At 46.5% G+C, this 21,600-nt stretch overlaps 1 protein-coding gene across 2 annotated transcripts in view; it reads right to left on the reverse strand.

Moving 5' to 3' along the window:
* Positions 1-7,910: 7,910 nt before the first annotated feature.
* The window catches only part of AREL1 (apoptosis resistant E3 ubiquitin protein ligase 1), a 58,261-nt gene continuing 44,571 nt past the window's right edge, over positions 7,911-21,600 (reverse strand). For both annotated transcript variants that reach the window (XM_049770351.1, XM_049770350.1), the window contains exons 9-20: positions 19,590-19,667; positions 18,021-18,162; positions 17,791-17,912; positions 15,505-15,580; positions 14,882-14,991; positions 13,718-13,897; positions 13,459-13,584; positions 12,744-12,873; positions 12,603-12,661; positions 10,630-10,719; positions 10,172-10,347; positions 7,911-10,066 (exon numbers count right to left, since the gene is read on the reverse strand). In XM_049770351.1, coding sequence (XP_049626308.1) covers positions 9,964-10,066; positions 10,172-10,347; positions 10,630-10,719; positions 12,603-12,661; positions 12,744-12,873; positions 13,459-13,584; positions 13,718-13,897; positions 14,882-14,991; positions 15,505-15,580; positions 17,791-17,912; positions 18,021-18,162; positions 19,590-19,667 — 1,392 coding nt within the window. In that variant the 3' untranslated portion in view covers positions 7,911-9,963. The remainder of the gene's footprint in view (positions 10,067-10,171; positions 10,348-10,629; positions 10,720-12,602; positions 12,662-12,743; positions 12,874-13,458; positions 13,585-13,717; positions 13,898-14,881; positions 14,992-15,504; positions 15,581-17,790; positions 17,913-18,020; positions 18,163-19,589; positions 19,668-21,600) is intronic.

The following is a 21,600-nucleotide window of genomic DNA, read 5'->3' on the forward strand; positions in this document are numbered from 1 at the left end:
ATGGGATGTTGAGGATTGAACCCAGGTCCATCCTGGGTCGGCTATATGCAAGGCAAATGCCCTACGGCTGTGCTATCTGGCCCCACATTTTTGGGGGGTGGCCACACCCAGTGATGCCCAGGGGTTACTCCTGGGTTTGCTTTCAGAAATCACTCCCGGCTTGTGAGACCGTATAGGATGCTAGGGGTTCGGGCCAAAGTCCGTCTTAGATTAGTGCATGCAAGGCAGAAACTCTACAGCTTGCATCACTCTGGCCCTCACATTTTTTTTGGGGGGGGTGTCATACCTGGCAGTGCTCTGTGCTCAGAAATCATTCCTGGCAGGCTCAGGGGACCATATGGGATGCTGGGATTCAAACCACTGACCTTTTGCATGAAAGGCAAGTATGGGGGACCATATGGGACCATATGAGTCCCCCGTACATGCCTTACCTCCATGCTATCTCTTCAGTCCCCGCATTTTTTTTTTGTTTGTTTTGTTTTTTGGGCCACACCCGGCGGTGCTCAGGGGTGACTCCTGGCTGTCTGCTCAGAAATAGCTCCTGGCAGGCACGGGGGACCATATGGGACACCGGGATTCGAACCAACCACCTTTGGTCCTAGATCGGCTGCTTGCAAGGCAAACGCCGCTGTGCTATCTCTCCGGGCCCTTTAAGGTTTCATTTCTGAGGGGCTGGAGTGATAGTTCAGTGGTTGGGCATTTTTGCCTTGTACACGGCCTATATGAGTTTGATCCACAGCATCCCCTATGGTCCAGCTCTGCCAGGATTAACTCCTGATGCAGAGCCAACAGTAACCCCTGAGTACAGCCAATTTTTTGTTTTTGTTTTAATTTCCAAATCAAAGATTTTTCTAAAGCAATTCTTTATGTCTTTGTTAAATAGAGGGCTTAGCTCTGTACAGGTCGAGCCGATTTTAGGGATCTCCCTCGGGGATCAGAACTTGACTAAACGAAGGCCAAGAGGCAGGGAGAGATGGACTGATCTTAGCCACATGGAGCACATGAGCTGGAGCCTCAGTCTTTGGGTCGGCCTTCTGCCATCTCACTACACTCTTTTCCCTTCCTGCCAAGAGGCTGCTCTCCCAAAAGATGATCCACCAAGCCCTGGGGGAGCCCAGGGCCTGTTTCTGTGTGCAGCTGCCTCTCTCCCAGAGGCCGACCAGGGTGAGCTGGGAAGTCATCGAGGCTCCTGATGCCCCGCCAAGTGATGGGCTTAGCGTCCATCCTCACTTTTGCCTTAATGGGGCTCCTGGCAGACCACTAGTCCTGGCCAGAGCCTCTTTCCCATTCCCAACAGGGGTCTGAAGCCAGGCGACTTCCTAAAGCTGATTTGGGAGACAGAGGGGCATTTCCTGCTGTGGAGAGGGTGGTGGAAAGCCAAACTCTGCAGTGAGAAGGCAGAAGTATTAGGAGGCACAGAAATGAGAGGCTGTGGAAAGACGTAGCTGTTGAGTGACTCTGTCTAGAGTCCCATGAGTCAACAGGCTCACCCTCTGCTTCCTGTGTTCTCTCAAGTCCACTGTACTGTCCTGGACTCCACCTTGTATGAACTTGGTGAGATAAAACTTGATATCTACACTCATTTCTGGACTGGTAACTTGGGCAAGTGACTGTGCTGTGCCGCAGTTTCCTCGTCTGTCAAATGGAAATAACAATGCTCTTTTCCAGGCCAAACAGATAGAATACAGCAGACCTGGGCACCATATATAATCCCTCGAACACCACCATTCTGTGCATAAAGTCAGGAGTAAACCTTGAGCACCCCTGGGTGTGGCCCCCTAAATAAAACAACAACAAAGAAAGGATACTGTAAAATAATAATAAAAAATAGTTTTCACTATTTAAAAAAAAAAAACAAAAAAAGCTGGGAGGCTGGAGAGATAGCACAGCGGTAGGCATTTACCTTGCAAGCAGCCAATTCAGGAGGGACAGTGGTTCGAATCCTGGCATCCCATCTGGTCCCCCATGCCTGTCAAGAGCAATTTCTGAGCACAGAGCCAGGAGTAACCCCTGAGCACTGCCAAGTGTGACTCCCCCCCCCCAAAAAAAAGGCTGGGGGCCAGAGCAATAGTACAGCGGGTTAGGTGTTTGCCTTGCATGCAGATGACCAGAGTTCAATCCTCCACATCCCATATGGTCCCCTGAGCATTTAAATCCAGAAGTGATTTTTTTGGGGGGGGGCACACCCAGTGATGCTCAGGGGTTACTCCTGGCTGTCTGCTCAGAATAGCTCCTGGCAGGCACGGGGGACCATATGGGACACAGGGATTCAGGATTCGAACCAACCACCTTAGGTCCTGAGTCGGCTGCTTGCAAGGCAAACGCTGCTGTGCTATCTCTCCGGCCCCCAGGAGTGATTCTTGAGGACAAAGCCAGGATTTTTGTAAACTCTGAGTATGGCCAAGTGTGGCTCAAAAACTAAAACAAAGCAAAACAAACTCAAAAAACAATTGTGCTGCCTTGCATAACGTTGAGCCGGTTTGATCCCCAGCAAAGAGGCAAGAGGGAACTGAGTCCCTCAGGGAGTGTCAGGGCAAGTGCTCGGAAATCTCAGGCCTGCAAGAACTACTCCTGAGGCTGCTGTCACTCTCTTTTCTCTCACCACCTCAGGCCCAGGCTGGACTCTGGGCTGGAGCAGGAGGAAGAGCTTTTTAAGACCTCATTAGCACCTCCAGCAGCCTGTGGCACTAATCACTTTAGTTGGCCATGCTGGCAGGCTCTCTGAGCTTCCTAGAACAGCAGGCCTGGAGGGCCTGGAGACTCCCCAGCACCCTCACTCCACAGCTCAGCTCCCTCTACCCAGAAAAGACAAACAGCTCACTGGATAGACTAGGTCATATATGTGCACATTAAAGAGGGGTGTGTGTGTGTGTATGTGTGTGTGTGTGTGTGTGTAAAAGGGTCCAGATCCTTAACCTTCCTACAGCACATATGGCCAAACCTTTAGGCAATTTATCCAGAGCCTTTTTCCTTCCCCAATCCCATCCCACACCTGCAGTTTGTCCCCCTCATGCTTGCCCCCTGCAGTTGGGTCCAGAAATTGGGGAGAGGGTAAGGGCCCCAATGTGAAGCAGATGTTTGGGCAGGGAGTGAGGCGGGTGGAGACAATAGGAAGGATGTGGGCCCTGTGAGGACTGCTCGCTGCCCTGACCCACTGCCAAGGCCGAGAAAAATAGAGTGGCTGTTCCCGGTTAAATACCCAGCTTTCACGAGTGCCAAACTTCCCGGGGCCTCGCTCCTCACTCTCTGGCTCGGCTTCCAGAGTTCTCCACAGCCTTGTGCCAACCGCTATCTCAGCCCCCTTTTCCCACCGCACTAAGCCCTGAAGCCCATCCTGACCCCCCAACATTGGAACGTTTGCTTTGATGATTCCCTCCTTCCATACTTAATCCACAGTGACGTTTTTTGGAGCCAGAACTCAAGATCGGGTCTGACAAAAGGGTTTTGTCTGCTCTGGAGCAGGAGCAGCTGTCTGGAGAACACAGTTGGGATGCCAACAAAACAGTATTTTCAAGGTGTGCGGGAATGGTTAAGTTAGAACCCCGGGAACAGGCAGAGACAGGCTGAGCGCCCAGCCCCTCCTCCTGGCAGCTCAGGACTGTCCTGTCCTCATGAACCAACCAGGATCCTACAGCAAGACTGTCTCTCCTGACTCAGAAAGCAAGTACCACTTCTACAGAACACCCAAGTTCTGTACTGTGTCTTTAACACAGCACGGTGGATGATACCACAAAACCCCAAAAGGGCCACAAAGGTTTTCCTGGAGAACATAGCCTGCTCCAAGATTTAAGCAGTTACCTGTCACTCAGCTCAGAAGCTTGTCTGTGTGTGTGTGTGTGTGTGTGTGTGTGTGTGTGCGCGCGCGCGTGCGTGTGTGTGTGTGAGTGTGCGTAACTTTAATACCTGTCCAAACTCGAGAGAAATCGTGGCAGCATTTTGCTGTGCCCAAGAATCGCAGTTTGCTTGGTATAATTAACATCTACTTAGAGCAAAGCTCAGCATCTCCACCCACGTCCATCACAAACTACCCACTTCACCGTTGCAAGTTGCCGACAAAGGCCTTAGCTCACGTGTCCACATTCATTTGCTGTGGCACTGTGTTGTGTGCCTGTCACCCCCTGCTTCTGACCAGAGTACAAACTGTTCTGTTGTTCCTACTGGAGACACTACCTTCTCTTGAGCCAGACTTTAACTTCATGGTCCACATCCTTTGCCCACTTACTGACCAGTCCCACACTGAACTGTCAACCTATTTAATCTCTTTGCCTGGGAGAGTAAATCACATGATCATCAAGCTCCCAAGACCAGCCTTTCTCAGGACTTCTTTGGGTGATGCCCAACTATGGCAACTGCGGGGCCTCCTCTTTGCTCCTCCTTTGGAATTAATCTCTGTAAAAGTTTTTCTCTAGAAGCAACAGGAAAATTCTTTTCCCTCCCCTTGTGTATGTATGTATTAAGGTGGAGAAATTTCACTAGCAGCTCCTACTCTTTGCATGGAAATTATTCAAATATATCAGGGGCGAGAGCATAGCACAGCAGTAGGGCATTTACCTTGCACATAGCTGACCCGGGATGGACCCAGGTTCGTTTTCCGGCATCCCATATGGGCCCCCCGAGCCTGCCAGGGAAGATTTCTGAGCACAGAACCAGGAGTAACCCGAGTGCCACTGGGTGTGGCCCCAAACCAAACCAAACCAAAGCAATTGTAATGTACCCACCATCACTTAAACAAGTGAAATTATGAAGATGGATGGTAATAGACTTGGCTGTTCCAATTTTTGGGAAGAGGGCTAAGAGAAATGGTCTGTCTCCCTTCACAAGATTGTTTAGAGGGGGCAGGAGTGATAATACAGTGGGAGAGTGCTTGTCTTGTATGAGACTAGCTCAGGTTCAAACGCCAGCATCCCATATGGTCTCCCCAACACCTTCAGGAGTGATTTCTGAATTACAGAGCCAAGAGTAACCCCTGAGAATCATTAGGTGTGGTCTTAAAACAAAAAAAGATTGAAAACTGTCTGAGGAAGAATTCACATTCTTATCTAAATGTTCCTGTCCCTGACACCATAAAAGTTTGTTGAAATGCAAAAAAACTGAAAAGGGAAAGGGCCCTGAGCTCAGGGATGGGCCAGAAATGCCAGGCGTTTTGTGGGTGGTAAGGGCAGGGAGGTACATTTGTAGGAAATGAGATGACAAGTTGGAGTAGGATTAGACCAAAGACTTTTAAGAACTAGCACGAATGATGACACACACAGTCTTTCTCTTACCCAAGAATGCAGCATTTTGTTTCAAGATGAAAGCTATCAAAGTCTCTCCAGCTGGCTCGCAAATACTTTGCTATCTCAGACTCCTCTAACTGGCAAATACAAGAATGTCTTGGCAGTTCAGCCGAGTGGGAGTTCTGAGGAAAGGGAATACTGCTGATCTATGGAGAGCATGAGAAGACATGAAGATTCCTGTGTGCGAAGGGAATACTGCTGATCTATGGAGAGCATGAGAAGACATGAAGATTCCTGTGTGTGTGAATCTGGAGTGTAGATGAAAGAAGGGTGACAGATCTGTGACTGTCCTCCCTGGGACTCAAGACCATTGTTCCAGCAGACTTGAGGTCTTTGAGGTGGACTGTCTCCCTGGGCATTCTAGAATGTGTCTGCTAGTCACCAGAAAATCTTTCACCTTTGCCAAAAGCAGTTGCGTTTCATGTAAAGAGACTTGGGACAAAAGATTTATTTAAATGAGCCTTTTTCCCCCCTGCTTACTTAGTAACCAGAGAGATAAACATCAGGGTATTGTATAGCATGTCTGACTTTCTTTCATTTGTATGCGACCTAAGTTCCACTCAAGTGGGGATATTAGCATGTCAGGACACCCCCACCCCACCAGCAATTATATCCTCATGGGTGTTTTGCATTATTTACGCATGATTCACTTAAACTTGGAAGTCAACTCCCCAAAGTCATTCCTTGATATTCTCAACAACATTCTACCTGCAAAAGACTTTAGCTCCACGACTAAAAGCTATTTTCTTCTCCAGCGGGGCCGTCTCATGATTCCCATATCCTAGAGTGACTGGCAGGTAGAGAGGTAGAAGGCGTCCATCTGTCATGGTGTGTCATCAAGCAAACATGAGGCAGAGTCAGGGATCACTGGGGGACCAGGGCCTGGGCCGTTTCTTAGTCTAAACTAATTTCTCTGAGACAAATCAGCAAAATGGAAAGAGTTTGGGTTTTGACATGAAACAGACCCGTGTTCAAATACAGTTCTGCCAAGCTAAGGAACTTTGGCACTTACATATCCTCTTTGAGTTTCAACTGTGTGTGTGAATGAACAGAACAAGACCAATTAGGTCTTGTGGAGAAAACAAGGCCTATTCTGTGGTATCATTTTAATACGAGACAATAGAATATTAAAGTTCCTAGCATAAAAGATCAGCTAAAAATGGCCAATGCCATCCTGATTCAGCAGTGAAGCAAGTTAAGGAAATTGTCTTGATGGGGATTACCTAGGCACCTACCCTGCAACATGGGTTGAGGTACAGTTCCCTCAATTAGCTCCTCAGGCCTTGGAGGGTTAGGAGAAGATGTGGAGGTCTCTCTAACTTAGGGTCTTCTCTGCCAGTGTCTGAATTAGGTATCTGATGTGATGCTTGGAGTCTGCTCACAATTGTCCAGGGAGGAAGAGGCGCCATCACCTTGGAAATTCATGCTAAGCCCCCACTGTTGCCTCCTATATGACCCATCTGTCTCCTAGTCCCAAAGAACCTCTCCCTATGAAAATGACTGGGGCCCTAATCACAGTTAAATACGATTATTATGATTATTGAAAAATGTGGCCTGAAATTGGGTCAACTTTCTTATTTTGATAATGGCTCATTTTTAGGTAGAAATGATACTGTACTGTCAGGCCTGAGCATCAATCAACTAACTCTGCTGGGGATAGCACCTATGAAAATAAGACAAATTATGGACGTTTATCAAGTTTATCAATTCAGGATCTCTATCCTTTAAGGGTTTCATTCTACACACTTGGCACAAGACTCCATTGCAGGAAAACTGAATATCAGAAGATGGCTGGGCCACAGGAAAGCTGGGAGCTCTGCAGTTGGAAACAGAGGCTACATGTAGATTCCTGTCATTGGGAGATGAGTTAGTCCACCTACATGAACCTAGTTCCTTAAGCAGTCCAGGATTGACTACTTCTTTCTCAGCCCTACAAGATGAAGTCTTAAGGGTTGGGAGATATCTTAAAGGACTAAAGCACATGTATGTAGGAGCCCTGTTAATCCCCACCCACCCACCACCAGGAATGATTCCCAAGCAGGGAGCTGGGAGAAGGTCCTTCTGGGGGTTCCCAAACCAACATTATATGCAAAAAAGGCTCATGCATGGGTGGGAGAGGTGGCACTAGAGGCAAGGCATCTGCCTTGCAAGCACTACCCTAGAATGGACCGCAGTTCCATCCCCATATGGTCCCCCCAAGCCACGGGTGCTTATACATAGCACATAGCCAGGATCCCTGAGTGTCAAACGGGTATGCCCCTCTCCCCCAAAAAAAGGCTCTTGCAAACCTATCCTTCTACGTGCCAACAGAAGGTACCTCTGAAGGGCCACCAACTTATTTCCCTCATATTTTGGGAAGGGGCCAAGAGAGGGCTGTGCTTAGGCTACAACTGGCCGTGTGTTCAGGGGACCATAAGGGATGCTGGCATAGGTACTGGCTCTCTGTGCCTGCACTGGGAAAGGGGGCAAAGGAAGGGGGATTAAGGACAGGCAAAGGCTCCAGGTACACTTTCTACCCCAAGATGAGAGTTTCTGAAGGAATTTCTGGAAAAAACTACCTTTCTAACTTTTCTTTTCCTTCCCAACCTCCAACACAGGCCGCCCAAATCACCAAAGTAGTCAGTTGCTCCATCATCCTTTTAAAGTCCATTTATTAACTGTACAAAAATATTTACACTCTTGCTGCAGGGGTTCGACCTTTGGCTTGGGCTTATCCATTCTGCAGCAGGGCTGGACTCTGCAGAAGTCCTACACCCAGGCCAAAACATGCCCAGTATGAACTTGGTACCTATTCTAAAAGGTTCTAAAAGGCCAGGAGGTGAGCTGGCCCTCCAACTACCTGGGTCAGAGGGACAGAAATAACAGCCTTAAATCAGAAATGTGAATAAAGACTTGCCTCAAACAAAACACACTTTTCTTCCTCACTGACATCTTGAAAATTTCCCCTCATTAGCTAGAACCAAAACAGAAGTAGGAGGAGAGGGGCGGAAAAAGAACAAAGAAAGAGCAAAGATACTTTTGGGATAGAGCTAGGAGAAAACAAATCCGAATAGAAAAGAGCAACAGTACCAAGGCTTTGTTAAAGCAGACTCTGGGTCTCTGGGCCACTGAAGAGACTGCAGCGGTGCCCAGGACACTGTGAACAGTGCAACGGCTCGAACTAAACCCACAGACCAGCCAGAAAAGTCCACTTGGGCGCCTACATGGTCTCTGGAGGCTTCTAGAGGGCAGGTGTAGCGTCCACAGATGAATAACCACCACAGAGAACCAGTTCTCATGCCCAGCTGGAAAGCCCTCTTTGCACCGATGGGGCATTTCCCAGGACGAGGAAGCTGGCTGTCCCCGCCTGTGGGCAACTTGGGGGAAGCAGCAGCACCTTGTCCTGGTTCCTGAGGAGAGCAGTGACCATGTGGCCAGGCCCGATGCTGGACCCTGGGCTCCCACCACAAGTGAGGTCAGTGTTCACGCCAAGAGAGACAAACGCCAACTGTACAGGTAGGCGGTCCAACAGGTAGCAGAGCAGCTCAGGAGAGCCTGTTCCTCTTGTCCCTGGAACAGGGCGGCTCAGACAAGCTTCTAGGAGATCAAGGCATCACCGCAAGTCCCGTCTCATCTCTGGACTTGCTGGTTTTGGCAATAAGGATGGCTTGTAATTTTCTCAGAGTTGAATGCGGGGATGGGTGCCTGCGCAGGAGCCATCAGACGTGGGAGCTGATGAGGTCTGGAGTCCTGACAATGCTGGAGATCATACTGGGATGAATGGAGATGCTGGGATGCTCCAGGAGAAAGTTTTAAGTTCTCTTCAGCCATCACAAGACAGTGAATACCAGAAACTAATGGAGTGAAGGGGATGAGCAGGGAGAGGAAATCCACTGGCCTGACCCTTAGGATCTGTATGGACTTATATACCAGTGATCCATTTTCCCTGGCTTTCCCTTGTCAGAGACCACTCAGCAGTGTCAAGGGTCAGTTATTCCTACTCTCCATCCGTTGATATGTTTCTTCAGCACCCAGCTCCCCTCAGTGTCACAGAACAAATGCAGGGAGGTGCAGCAGTGGTGGATGCTAAAGGAGAATTTGATTAGACAGCCCTTTCCTGCTCTCAGAGCAGGCTGCTTTTCTCATGGCTCTGACTCACGCTTAATGATCATTTTGTGGGTATCTCTCATAGAGCCACTGGGAGAGAAAGCGCTTCTTGCTGTGCTGACACCATACCCCATACAATCACAGGCTGCTGCACTGCTCTGGATCTCCTTACAGGGAGGTCAGAGTATGGCGTGGGTCTGTTATTGTAGAGGGATGAAGTGAAGTCTTCAGATGAGGCAATGACCCTGCCACAGGAAGGATGGGTACCTCAGGGGAAGAGGAGAGGGCCACCGAGGGGCCTCTGAGGAGCAGAACAAGTTGAGGGTGTCGCTGGGCTCCTCTGGGGAAACATCCCTTCAGCCATGAAGCAGCCATCACTATGGAGCGCCTCTACAATCACGAGCAGTAACTGCAGAGGGGCCCAAGCTACAGACTGTGCCAAAGAGGCGTAGAGGGCAGAGGGGCAGGGGCAGGGGCAGGAAGGGCAGGGTTTGTAGGTGCCCAGATCCTCCAGACATAGGGAAGCATGCAGCAACTTTTGGTGGATGGTTATGACATCGGTGACATGCGCCAGATGCCCCAGAGAAACTGGGGAGAACAGTCAGAGCATGCCAAAGCCTTCACAGCCCTCGCTGATGGCCAGCTGCAGCATCCTGTGCACCTCCTCATACGAGTCATACGTAGGGAGGCACAGCTGGTTGAAACTGCAGAGGCAAGGAGACAGGTGATCAGCACACACCACCCGGAACCAGGGTGCGAGGGCTGGAAGGAGAAGGCAACATGGGAACCCGCATGGCACCAACACGTACCATGTGTGCGCTGTGGGCAGCGTGTTATGGGTGGGAGCAGCAATTATCTGGAACGAGGGACAGAGGGCAGCGAAGCCTCGGGGGGGCAGCTGAGAGGAGCCTGTTGTGAACTGAAGCAGCCGAGCCAGCTCCTCCTGGGTGAAGCTGGAAACTACTGTCCAAAACCACCTCATGACCTGGTAGGAAGAGCACAGGGAAGTTGGGTTCTGGCCCAGTGGGGACGAAGGAGAGAGCCCTGGAGTGGGAGTGTGGCCCTGTTCCTTTTTTCTGAGGACACAGGTAGGGGTCGGGACAGTTGACACTTTGGGTCACACAGCCCTCTGGTGCCAGGGTTCCCTCCATCCAACACAACTGCCTGTGGTGCCCACGCAGATTCCCTTCTCCTCAGTTTTCGGACTCCTCCCTCCCACCTCTGCAAGATCCTTGCACAGATCCACACAGCAGTCTGGCCTCCTGACCTTTTCTCTGAAATGCCATGAGCCGCCAACAACCACCGCGTGAGCTTTGAAGTCAGACACGCTGATGTCCCCGGTTCCGCACATGAGCAGCTGGAGAAGACAGTTGGTCATTACAAGGACAGCCAGAGGGACAAAGATCATGAGATCAAAACTATCTAATGAAGAGCATGCCAGGAAAAAGACCTAATGTAGAAGGCTGGAGAAACAGTGCAACAGGGAGGACACTTGCTTTGCATGCATCTGACCCCGGTTCTATCCTTGGCATCCCATATGGTCCCCCAACTACCGCCAGAAGTGATTCAGAGTAACCCCTGAGCCATCTAAAATGGCATTCTATCTCTTCATTTTCCTCTTTCTTCCCTTTGGTGTAGCAACACATTCACCATTCTGTTCCAATAACTTGGTTGTGGCCATTTGTGGCACTCACATATCAAGTCGCAGGGCACTGGGAACAGAAATGCTTTGCTGTGACATCAGAAATCCCAAACAGCAAAGTTATAGGATAATACTCAGGAGTGTGGGTGGTATAGGGACCAAACACAGAACTTCCATCCTACTTGAAACTGTGCCAGAAACATAAGCCTCAGAAAGCAATGGACAGTTTGCTTGCATTATATGAATCAAGCATGAGTATCAGGTAAAAAAACGATTTAATTTTCACCCATACAAATGGGAATTTGACATCTTATAGCAATTTTATGGCTCTTATAGGACTAGAAATAAAAATATATCATCCAGGGCTGAAACGGGGCAGTAGGATGTTTGCCTTGCACACAGCGAGACTGACCTGGGTTTGATCCCCAGTATCCCCCATGTGGTCCCTCAAACCTACCAGGAGCTTTTTCTGACTGCAGAACCAGGAGTAACCGATGAATGCTGCTAGGTGTGGCCCAACCCCACCCAAAAAAAATATCATCTAGATAGTGAATTCGAACTTTGTAATTTGTCACAACCTTTGGTTTTCGTCCCCTTCACTATAGCATCACTGCACAAGGGCAAGGACTTTGTCTTATTCTTTGCTCTCTCCAAAGCCTCAAACATACATGGCATACAAGGTGCCCTAAATAAGTAGTCCCTGGCTGGACAAATAAATTGATATATTCTTATTTCCTTAAACAAACTGTTTTATTTTGGGGCCACACCCATGGGCACTCAGTGGCTCTTTCTAGGGCTCCTTACTCAGGAGTCACACCTGTTGGGCTTGGGAAAATCATATGGGATACCAGGGATTGAACTGGTGTTGGCCATGTGCAAGGCCTTACCCACCCCTCAATACTATCACTCCAACCCAACCCTTAAATCAATTTTAAATGTCTAAAAATTTACAAAGATTGGGGCCGGGCGGTGGCGCTGGAGGTAAGGTGCCTGCCTTGCCTGCGCTAGCCTAGGACGGACCGCGGTTCGATCCCCCGGCGTCCCATATGGTCCCCCAAGAAGCCAGGAGCAACTTCTGAGCGCATAGCCAGGAGTAACCCCTGAGCGTCACAGGGTGTGGCCCAAAAACCAAAAAAAAAAAAAAAAATTTACAAAGATTACATGTGATACCATCATTTTTTATCCTTTCTATTGGGGGGGGGCTACTAATAGAGAAGTCACCCTAGTATTCAAGAGCCAAGGTAATAGTGTGGCACTGACAGTTTTGTGCTCAGGGGTTCATGCAGTGCTGGGAATTGAACCTGGGGCCTATCCCTGGCTGCATACCAATATTCTGTATAATTTGAACATTGTCAAATAATATTCACGAACAAATCAATATGACGACTCTTCAAAAATGGTGATTTACTAGTTTTTCCAATTTTACATTCAAACTTTTTAAAATCTGTAAGTAGAGTCAATTCTTGGAAGTCACAAATACCAACTCTTGCATAAGAGGCTTCCCCTGCTCTTAGCAGAAACTACAGTGAGCTAGTTAGTCCCTGTGGATATATGAAACAAACCATAAAGAGCAGAGGTTGTCAGTTGTAAGGACTTACCTCAAGTTCATTTTCATCAAAAATAGCCAATAAATTCTCAGGGACCAACTCATTCAGACCTGAAAAAAATAGCCACATCAATACCATACCCAAATCATGGAACAACTTTCAGCTCCAACCCAAGAATGAAAAGGATCTCACCTTTGAGAAAATGCTCTACCTCATCTTTCACCTGACTGGCCAATCGGTATTGGGCCAGTAAATTTAAATAGAAGATTTTATTTGCATTGGTTACTGGAGTTTGAGCTCCACCTGTCATGAGTTCGACCACCTAAAATAAGACAGAAGACAGAAGCTGTGGATGGAATTTTTATCAATGATACTGCCCACTCTTACCCAGTAGACAGCACTATTGAATTCGATCAGCTCCAAGATTTTCTTGCCCATTCAGCTCCTCAACACTTCTATTTTTCAGTTACAAAGCTTCAGGGCTCTGATGAGTGCGGTATTCTACTGGCCTATATTTCTGCAATGGTTATCTGAGCTATTGTTTTCTGACTTGGTCAGAAGCAGCCTCATTTACAGTGGTACTGCATTATCAGTAAGTTCCTTTCCTACTTACTGGAAAGCAGAAATGGGCAGGACAGATGGATTATAAACAGTGGGAATTAGTGCCCCAAGGAAATACTGTATAGTTTGGCTGCCACTAGGCCCAGATGGCTATTTCCAAGTCAGTGGAAAGAAAATAAGCGAAAAACTCAGTTATTTAGTCACTCCAATAACATTCTGGTCTCACCAAACACAACACTATTTGCTCTCAATAAAGGACATCTCCGTTGCTGTGGAAAGTTCGATCACGCAGCTGAGCTTCAGGAACCTGGGAAATGGAGACAGAGGCTTTGGTCCTCTTTCTCACCTTATCCAATTGGCCTGATTTGTTGTATTTCTCTTCTGCAAAAACCAGCTCCATCTCACTCATGTCATTATTGAGGATGAAACAAACTTTAGATTTGTAGAACTCAGGATCATCTGTTTCAAAGTACTGAGAAGACAGAAAGGTAAGGATGGAACAGGCCTATTTTTACTTAGAAACCAAATTAATCTCTGAATGGAGACTCTGGAATTAAAGGCCCCAGGTCTTAGTAAAAATAAAAAGTATGTGACTAAGACGTTACCTTATAATGCATACGTAGTCCTATGATCTGGGCCAAGAAAGAGCGGGTGAATCGAGCGCGAACCAACTGTTTATAGACTCCTCCTAGAGAAGACTCATAGAGACATTTGCCCACCAGCCGCCCTGCAAACTCATACATCTTCAAGCGCAGATGGGCAGGGCGACTGGGATTGGGGTGCACCTGTCAAAGAAAGGCATTATAAAGCTTAAGGCCATTTATCTTCAAGCCTAGTTCTGGACAGACTCTCCCTCCCCATCTCTATCCCAAGGAATTGAAAAGCTCAGTGCTAGGATTGAAGAGTTCATCCACATAGAATAGTCTTTCACAGACACCACTGAGTCATACAAGTGACATGAGAAAGAGCAAAGATGAACTTACATTCAGATGAAGAATCTATGTTAAGTTTGTGATTCTTAGCTGATTGTGGACGTTAATGCAGGAATGATGTGACATCTTTTCCCTAAACCAGAACTTCTTTCAGCCAAAGTCTATTTCTCTACTCTGGTCTCTTATGCCCACTCAAGATCTTATATGGGATTCAATTGCTTCAGGCATGTTGGTTTTTGTTTTTTGTTTTTTGTTTTTTTTTTGGTTGTTGGGTCACACCTGGCAGCGCTCAGGGGTCACTCCTGGCTCCACGCTCAGAAATTGCTCCTGGCAGGCACAGGGGACCATATGGGGTTCCGGGATTCGAACCAATGACCTTCTGCATAAAAGGCAAACACCTTACCTCCATGCTATCTCTCCAGCCCCCTTCAGGTATGTTTTGAAAGAGTACTTTAGATATTTAATACCTATGCATTCTAATATGCCCCTTTATTTTTTGGATTTGGAGGTACACCTGATAGTACTCAAAAGGACCATTTGGTAGCCAAGACCAAACCCAGAGTTCCTACAGGCAAAGCATGTGCTCTAGCCCTCTGAGCTTTCTTCACCCTGGCTCCTATAATACTTTTAAAATATTCATTTGTCCTTCTTTATTCTGCTTTTACAGACTACGTAATGAAAGCAAAGAGGTGGGAGGAAACCCAATTAGTTCATATTTTCTGCATCAAAAATTAAGAACAGAGCACAGAGTTCTAGAACAGTTTCATATCCTGGAACTGACCTAGTGGCTATAAAATATCCCACATCCCCTCCCACCTAAGGAGAATTCAGACTCACTAATGCTTGGTTGTTGTCACTGAATCGGGTGAAGAGTTGATTGGTGGTATCAAACAGTGCTTTGCAGATTAGCTCAAACCACTCTCGGCGAGGTCCTCCCCAATCAAGTGCTGAAAAGAAAAATATAAATAGTGACTGGCTTCCTTTACCACCTCCTGTCACTTTTGCTCATTTCCCATCATTTTATATGTCTTCATTCTGTCCACTACCGCAGTGTTTTCCCATTCCGATCCACCTAAATTCTATGTACACCCTCAAAAAATATCCCATCCCTTTCTGTAGGATCGAATAAATATCCTCAATATAAAAATAGAAATCAGGGTCCCAAAATAAATCTTTTGGATATATTTCTTAATTCTAAAGGGTTACTCTGCCTCTTTCAAAGTTCAAAGTCTCTTTCTTCAAGCTTCTGCATTTCTGTGCTTGGTAAACTCCAACAGGCCATCTGGCTAGTAAACACCACTCTTTTATCTTAACACATCCTGTGTCTTTTTCCCTTGAAAGATTTTGGGGGCACAGAATTGGGTTTTTTGTTCTGTTTTGACTTTTTGTGAAAAGGGGTTCGGAGAAAAGAAGAGCAGCAAGGAGAGTTAAAAAGATGAACATAAAATCTCAAAACTGACCTTCCTCATCCTGGAAAACCACTTCAAAGTTCTTGCTCCAATCTGAGATGGAGAAATTCCGAGTGGCTTTCAAAGACTGAAAAGAAGGGAAACTGTCAGAATATTGGTTGGCATCTCTTGGTGTTAAAAATAAAAATACAAGAACACTGTCTCTACATTAAACTAACCACTAATACTTGGATAAAATGATGCTTACAAATAAACAACACAAAGGGCTGGAGTAAAAGTACAGAGTGTGGTGCTTGCTTTGGATGCAGTGACTTAGGCATCCTAATATGGAACCCTAAGCCCACTAGGAGTGATTCCCGAGCACAGAGCCAGGAGTAAGCTTTGAGCACAGCTGGGTATGGACCGAAAACAAAAGTAAGTTAAAAAAAAATAAGCACAAACAGCATCTAATATTTAGAGTACATGAAGTACAATGGTCAAGAAGAAATTTACGGGGCTGGAGTGGTGGCACAGGAGGTAAAGCGTCTGTCTGCCTTGCAACCACTACCCTAGGATGGACCCAGGTTTGATCCCCTGGTGTCCCATATGGTCCCCCAAGCCAGGAGCAATAGCCAGGCGTAACCCCTGAATGTCACCGAGTGTGGCCAAAAAAAAAAGAAGAAGAAGAAATTTAAGGGGCAGAACAAACTGTACAGCAAGTAGGGTATTTGTCTTGCAGGTTGCTGATCCAGGTTCTATCCCCAGCACTCCAAGTGGTTCCCTGAATACCACTTTGAGAGACCCCTGAACCCAAAGCACAGCTGAATATGGCTCAAAGATAAAGCCTTTTTTTTTTTTTTTGGTTTTTGGTTTTTGGGTCACACCCGGCTGTGCTCAGGGGTTACTCCTGGCTCTCTGCTCAGAAATCGCTCCTGACAGGCTCGGGGGTTCATATGGGATGCTGGGATTCGAACCACCATCTATCTGCATTCAAGGCAAATTCCCTACCACTGTGCTATCTCTTAGGCCCCAGATAAAGCCTTTTAAAAAGGGAGGGAGGGAGGGAGGGAGGGAAGGAGGGAGGGAGGGAGGGAGGGAGGGAGAGAAGGAGGGAGGGAGGGAGGGAGAGAAGGAAGGAAGGAAGGAAGGAAGGAAGGAAGGAAGGAAGGAAGGAAGGAAGGAAGGAAGGAAGGAAGGAAGGAAGGAAGGAAGGAAGGAAAAGAAAAATTGAAGATTTTTTGGGTTTGTTGGTTTTGGTTTGTTTTGGGGCACACTCAGAAGTGCCCAGGACTTATCCTGGCCCTGTTCTAAAGGGTCATTACTGATCGTGTTAGGGAAAACATATGCTGTGCAAGGGGTCAAACAAGGGTCAGCCACATGTGAGGCCAGGACTATCTCTCTAGCCCCCAAATTTAAGGTTTTAAAAAATTTATCTAATTCATCTTTATGCCACTTCTTCATTTAAATAAAGCCCTATTTTTCCTTTTTTAATGCTCATTTTATGAGAAAACTTAAATAAAAAGTGGTAACAATGACTCAAAATTAGCTGTCAACAAGAATACCAAGTCTGGTTTTCAGCGAAGTAGATTCTCTACTTGATATATTCACCCACAGGGCTGGGTTCAGACTGGGAGTCATGCCACATGGAGTTTGTGGCAGAGGAAAGAGGGTTCCAGTCGCACCTCGGGGAGCCAAGCCTCATAAACGCTTTCTGGATAGGGATCAAGACTCTCTATGCCTGGGGAATGTAAGAGCCAGGCCAGTGTCTGCAGTGCAGAATAGATACACTGTAGGTGTTTCTGTTTCCATCAGATCAGAGAGACAGCAAAACTCATTTCCCGTTTTTGTTGTTTTTATTGTTCTTTCTGTTTTGGGGTCACACCCAACAATGCTTACTCTTGGTTCTGCACTTAGGAATCACTTGTGGCAGTGCTGAGGGGACCAGATGAGATACCGAGGATTGGACCTGGATTGACTTCATGCAAAGCAAGTGCCTGACCAGCTATAACTAATTCTCTGGCCTCAAAACTCATTTCCTTTTCATCCAAGATTAAATGCCAGAGTTTCTTCAATGCCAAAGATCAGTAGTGAGAATGCTCTTCTGTGCCATTTACATATAGAGAAAACGCTGCCCTCCAGAGAAGCTGTGAGGTTGTTCGCATTCTAAAGCCCAAGTGTGAACTAACTAGTCTACCCTGTCAGTAACGTGGCTCTAAGGAATCTCACCTAAACTTGGTTAGAATCAAACAGAAACTAGAGGAACTTTAAGAGATAAAGTCAGATAGAGAGAAACAGAAGTTTTAGGAGATAAATCTGGAAAGTGTAGGTGCAGGATGGTGGAGAGGCACCTTTACTCACCGATTCCAACAAGGCATGTCTGCTGACCTTCAGAGTGACTCTAGAATGTGGCCTTTTCATATGTATCTGTCGAAGCTCTTTCTGGAAAAAGTTCACTTTGTCCTGAAAGGTCTCAGAGCCTCCTGAGGAGCAACAAGGTCCATCACAGTCAGACCATCTGTCATACCTTTCTCCATCCTCAGAGCCCAAAGTCAGAGGAGCTGCCTCCTTTGCCCAAGTTCCAAACTTACCTATATTCTTATGCAGGGAGCGGATGAAAGTGGCTGCTAGAATGTTCCTTTCCTTACAACTGAGCTCCACAGGAGGCTGAATGCCATCATCCACCACCAGTGTGAGGAGTTTATGGACAGGATCAGGACCAAGATATGAAAACTAGCAAAGAGGGGGCGCAGGGGAGGAGGGAGAGTTAATATATAAAACCCCCAAATAGACAAAAACTTTCGGGGCCGGTGAGGTAGTGCTAGAGGTAAGGTGTCTGCCTTGCAAACGCTAGCCAAGGAAGGACTGCGGTTCGATCCCAGGCGTCCCATATGGTCCCCCCAAGCCAGGGGCGATTTCTGAGCGCTTAGCCAGGAGTAGCCCCTGAGCATCAAACGGGTGTGGGCCCCACCACCAAAAAAAAAAAAAAAAAACAATTTTCAATATCCTTATCCTTTTGAGGGTAGTATTGGGGCCATAATCTGGCAGTGCTCAGGACTTACTCTTGGCTCTGTGCTCACAGAGCACAGATGGATCACTCCTGGAGGAGTGCAGGGGAACCACATAGGGTACTAGGAATGGAATCTAGCTCAAGCCATGTGCAAGGAAAGCACCTGCTGTACTATCACTCTGTCCTCTGACATCCCTATCCTTTTTAAAAGTAAATTTAACTTTCATTACTACAGTTTAAGAAAACTACAATAAAATTTTCAAATACATATAATAAGTATTAACAATTTGTTCTATCAACAGTTCCTTGGATAGAAAAGCTTATGTAACCTACATAAACCAAATTAGTGTTGCCCACTATGAACTTTAAGACTGTCAGGAAACATTGGAGTAATTATGTTAATAGGAGAGCAGTTTCTAGCTAGTTAATTATTCAGTATATAAACAAAAATATTTTGTAGTGAGTGGGTGTATCCTATGTTTTCCTACTCTTTTGTATCAATCAACGGAACTAAGTTGAAGTTGTTTGCTCCAAGTGAAGACTGATCAGTACAAAGTGTATGGCTTTGCTCTTCAACTCAATGTTCTGCAATTCAAATTTCACTGAGTGGGAGAAACTGCTCTTAGCAAGAATCACAGGCCACACAAAAGATCTCCCAACATGAAAAATAAGGAAGGGAAAGTAGTAAGGATATATGAAAGGGCAAATAACTATTTTAAAGATGTTGGATGAAAAAAAAAACAAACTTTATCGATTCTACAAGCTCAGAAGAAAACAGTCTCAAAAAGTTTTCATCTATGAGCACTGACTCTAGAAGAGCTACTATTAGCTAGCATACTGAGAAGCCCAGCCAAAATTACCAAAAGCCTTTTCATTAACTTAATCTTCAGGTCAAAGGTAACTGTTGAAATACTGCACTGTTACTAATTCCTGCTTCTGTTGGCATGTGTCCTTCTAGAACTTCTATACAGCTGGCGCCATTTCCTGAGATGATGACCCTTAGTTCATCTGGCAATGATTCCTATGTGCACAATGAAAACTTGCAGAAACACAATAAGCCCTTGTAGGAAAAAAAAAAAAGAAAAGACTGATATTCCAGAGTTGAGGCCTTCTCTGCCTCAGCCTGAATAAATGTAAACTTTGCACTTACTTTTGTTCCTGGGCATACCCGGAAGGTGTACAGGCGCCAGGGGATGATTTTCAGGTAGAATTCCTTCACTGAGAATTGCTGGAGAAACACCAGAAAATGAAGTCAATGAGAAGTTAAAGGCTCTGCTGGGACACTGAATTTCAAATATCTGAGTCCCTATCTAAAACTCTCATTGCTAATCTCTTTCCTCTATGAACCCAGAGAACAAGTTAGTCAGTCCTAAAATTGAGTGAATACCAATCCCTACTTTCAGACAGGTGAATCAGAAATACGTTACTCTGGAAGTTGGAGTCAGCGAATAGGGCATTTGCCTTGCATTTGGCCAACCTGAGTTCGATCCCTGGCATATCAGATGGTTCCAAAAGCCTGGCAAAAGTGATTTCTGAGCTCAAAGAAGGAGTAAACCGAGTGCTGCTGAGCATGGCCCCCCAAACAAACAAAATATGTTACTCTGAAGAATTCCATCAGGAAGACACCTCCTGTAATCTAGAAGCTTTTCTGCCTACTTGCTCCTTCCTTTCCCTTCTCATTAATAAAATCATTTTTGGAATTAAACACACACTCACACACAACTTAAATAAGTATCATGCTGACAATGCTATGTCACATCGTTTTAACACTCAAGTTGGGGCCGGAGAGATAGCCTTTCATGCAGAAGGTCTGTGGTTTGAATCCCGGCATCCCATATGGTTCCCTGAGCCTGCCAGGAGTGATTTCTGAGCATACAGCCAGGAGTAACCCCTGAGTGCTGCCAGGTGTGACCCCTAAACCAAAAAACACAAACAAACAAAAAAACACTCAAGTTTTTTTTGTGTGTGTGATTTCTAAGTAGCTGAGATAAAGATTGCATGTAATGAGGTGAGAATATTTTACCTGAAAATAAAAGAAATATCTCTTGCTTAGTCAGGCGCTGCTCAGAAATCTATCCCAAACTAGTGGAAAGTGAACAACAGGGGGCCCTACCACATTCATTTTTTTTTCCTTCCAGACACGTCTGGAAGTGCTCAGTGCTTACTCCTGGCTCTGTGCTCAGGAATCATTCCTGGTGGGTTCACGAAACTGTTTGGGGAGTAGGGGATCAAACCCAGGTCAGCTACACTATCTCTCTGACCTCTGCTTTAAATTGTATACAATTATTTTTTTTTATTCACCCCACTTCCCCTTGATGGCTATCACTGCTGGGATGTGACAAAAGATCACACAATCACTTGGCTGTGGTCCTCCAGCAGGAACACACACTTATACACATGCTGTGACACAAGTGCTACTGGGTCTCGAGCTCACTCAGGGGTGGTGCTCAGCCCAGGGCCCCTTCTCACCACAGCAACTCTCACGTCTGTTACTTACAGCGCTCACACACCCTAGTTATGATGGGCTAGAGATTGCAGGCCATGTTCCCTTTATGCCATTCACAAAAGGAAGTCGGCAATGTAGTAACTTAAAAACTTTTTCTGTTGTTGTTTTCATGAGCTCAGGGGACCATATGGGATGCTGGGATCAAACCCAGGTGGGCCAAATACAAGGCAAGCACCCTACCTGATGTACTATTACTCTAGTGCTATTCTTTCTTTCTTTCTTTCTTTCGATTTTTGTGCTTTTGTGGCGTTCAGGCATTACTCCTGGCTCTGAACTCATTCCTGTAATGCTAGGGGGACCATATAGGATGCTGGGGATCAAACCTGGGTTAACTGTGTGCAAGGCAAATGCACTACCACTGTGCTATCGCTCCATACCTCCGACTCCATTTTTAATAACAGAAACCCCTTGGGGCCAGCAAGGTGGCACTAGAGGTAAGGTGTCTGCCTTGCAAGCGGCTAGCCAAGGAAGGACCGTGGTTCCATCCCCCGGTGTCCCACATGGTCCCCCCAAGCCAGGGGCAATTTATGAGCACTTAGCTAGTAGTAACCCCTGAGCATCAAACGGGTATGGCCCGAAAAAACAAAACAAAAAAAAAATCCTGTCCAGATAGGATGTGACTCAAAGTGACAGAGTGACAGCTTAGAGTGCTAGG

The sequence above is a fragment of the Suncus etruscus genome, chromosome 3 (genome assembly GCF_024139225.1).
Source record: "Suncus etruscus isolate mSunEtr1 chromosome 3, mSunEtr1.pri.cur, whole genome shotgun sequence".
NCBI classification, from domain to species: Eukaryota; Metazoa; Chordata; class Mammalia; order Eulipotyphla; family Soricidae; genus Suncus; species Suncus etruscus.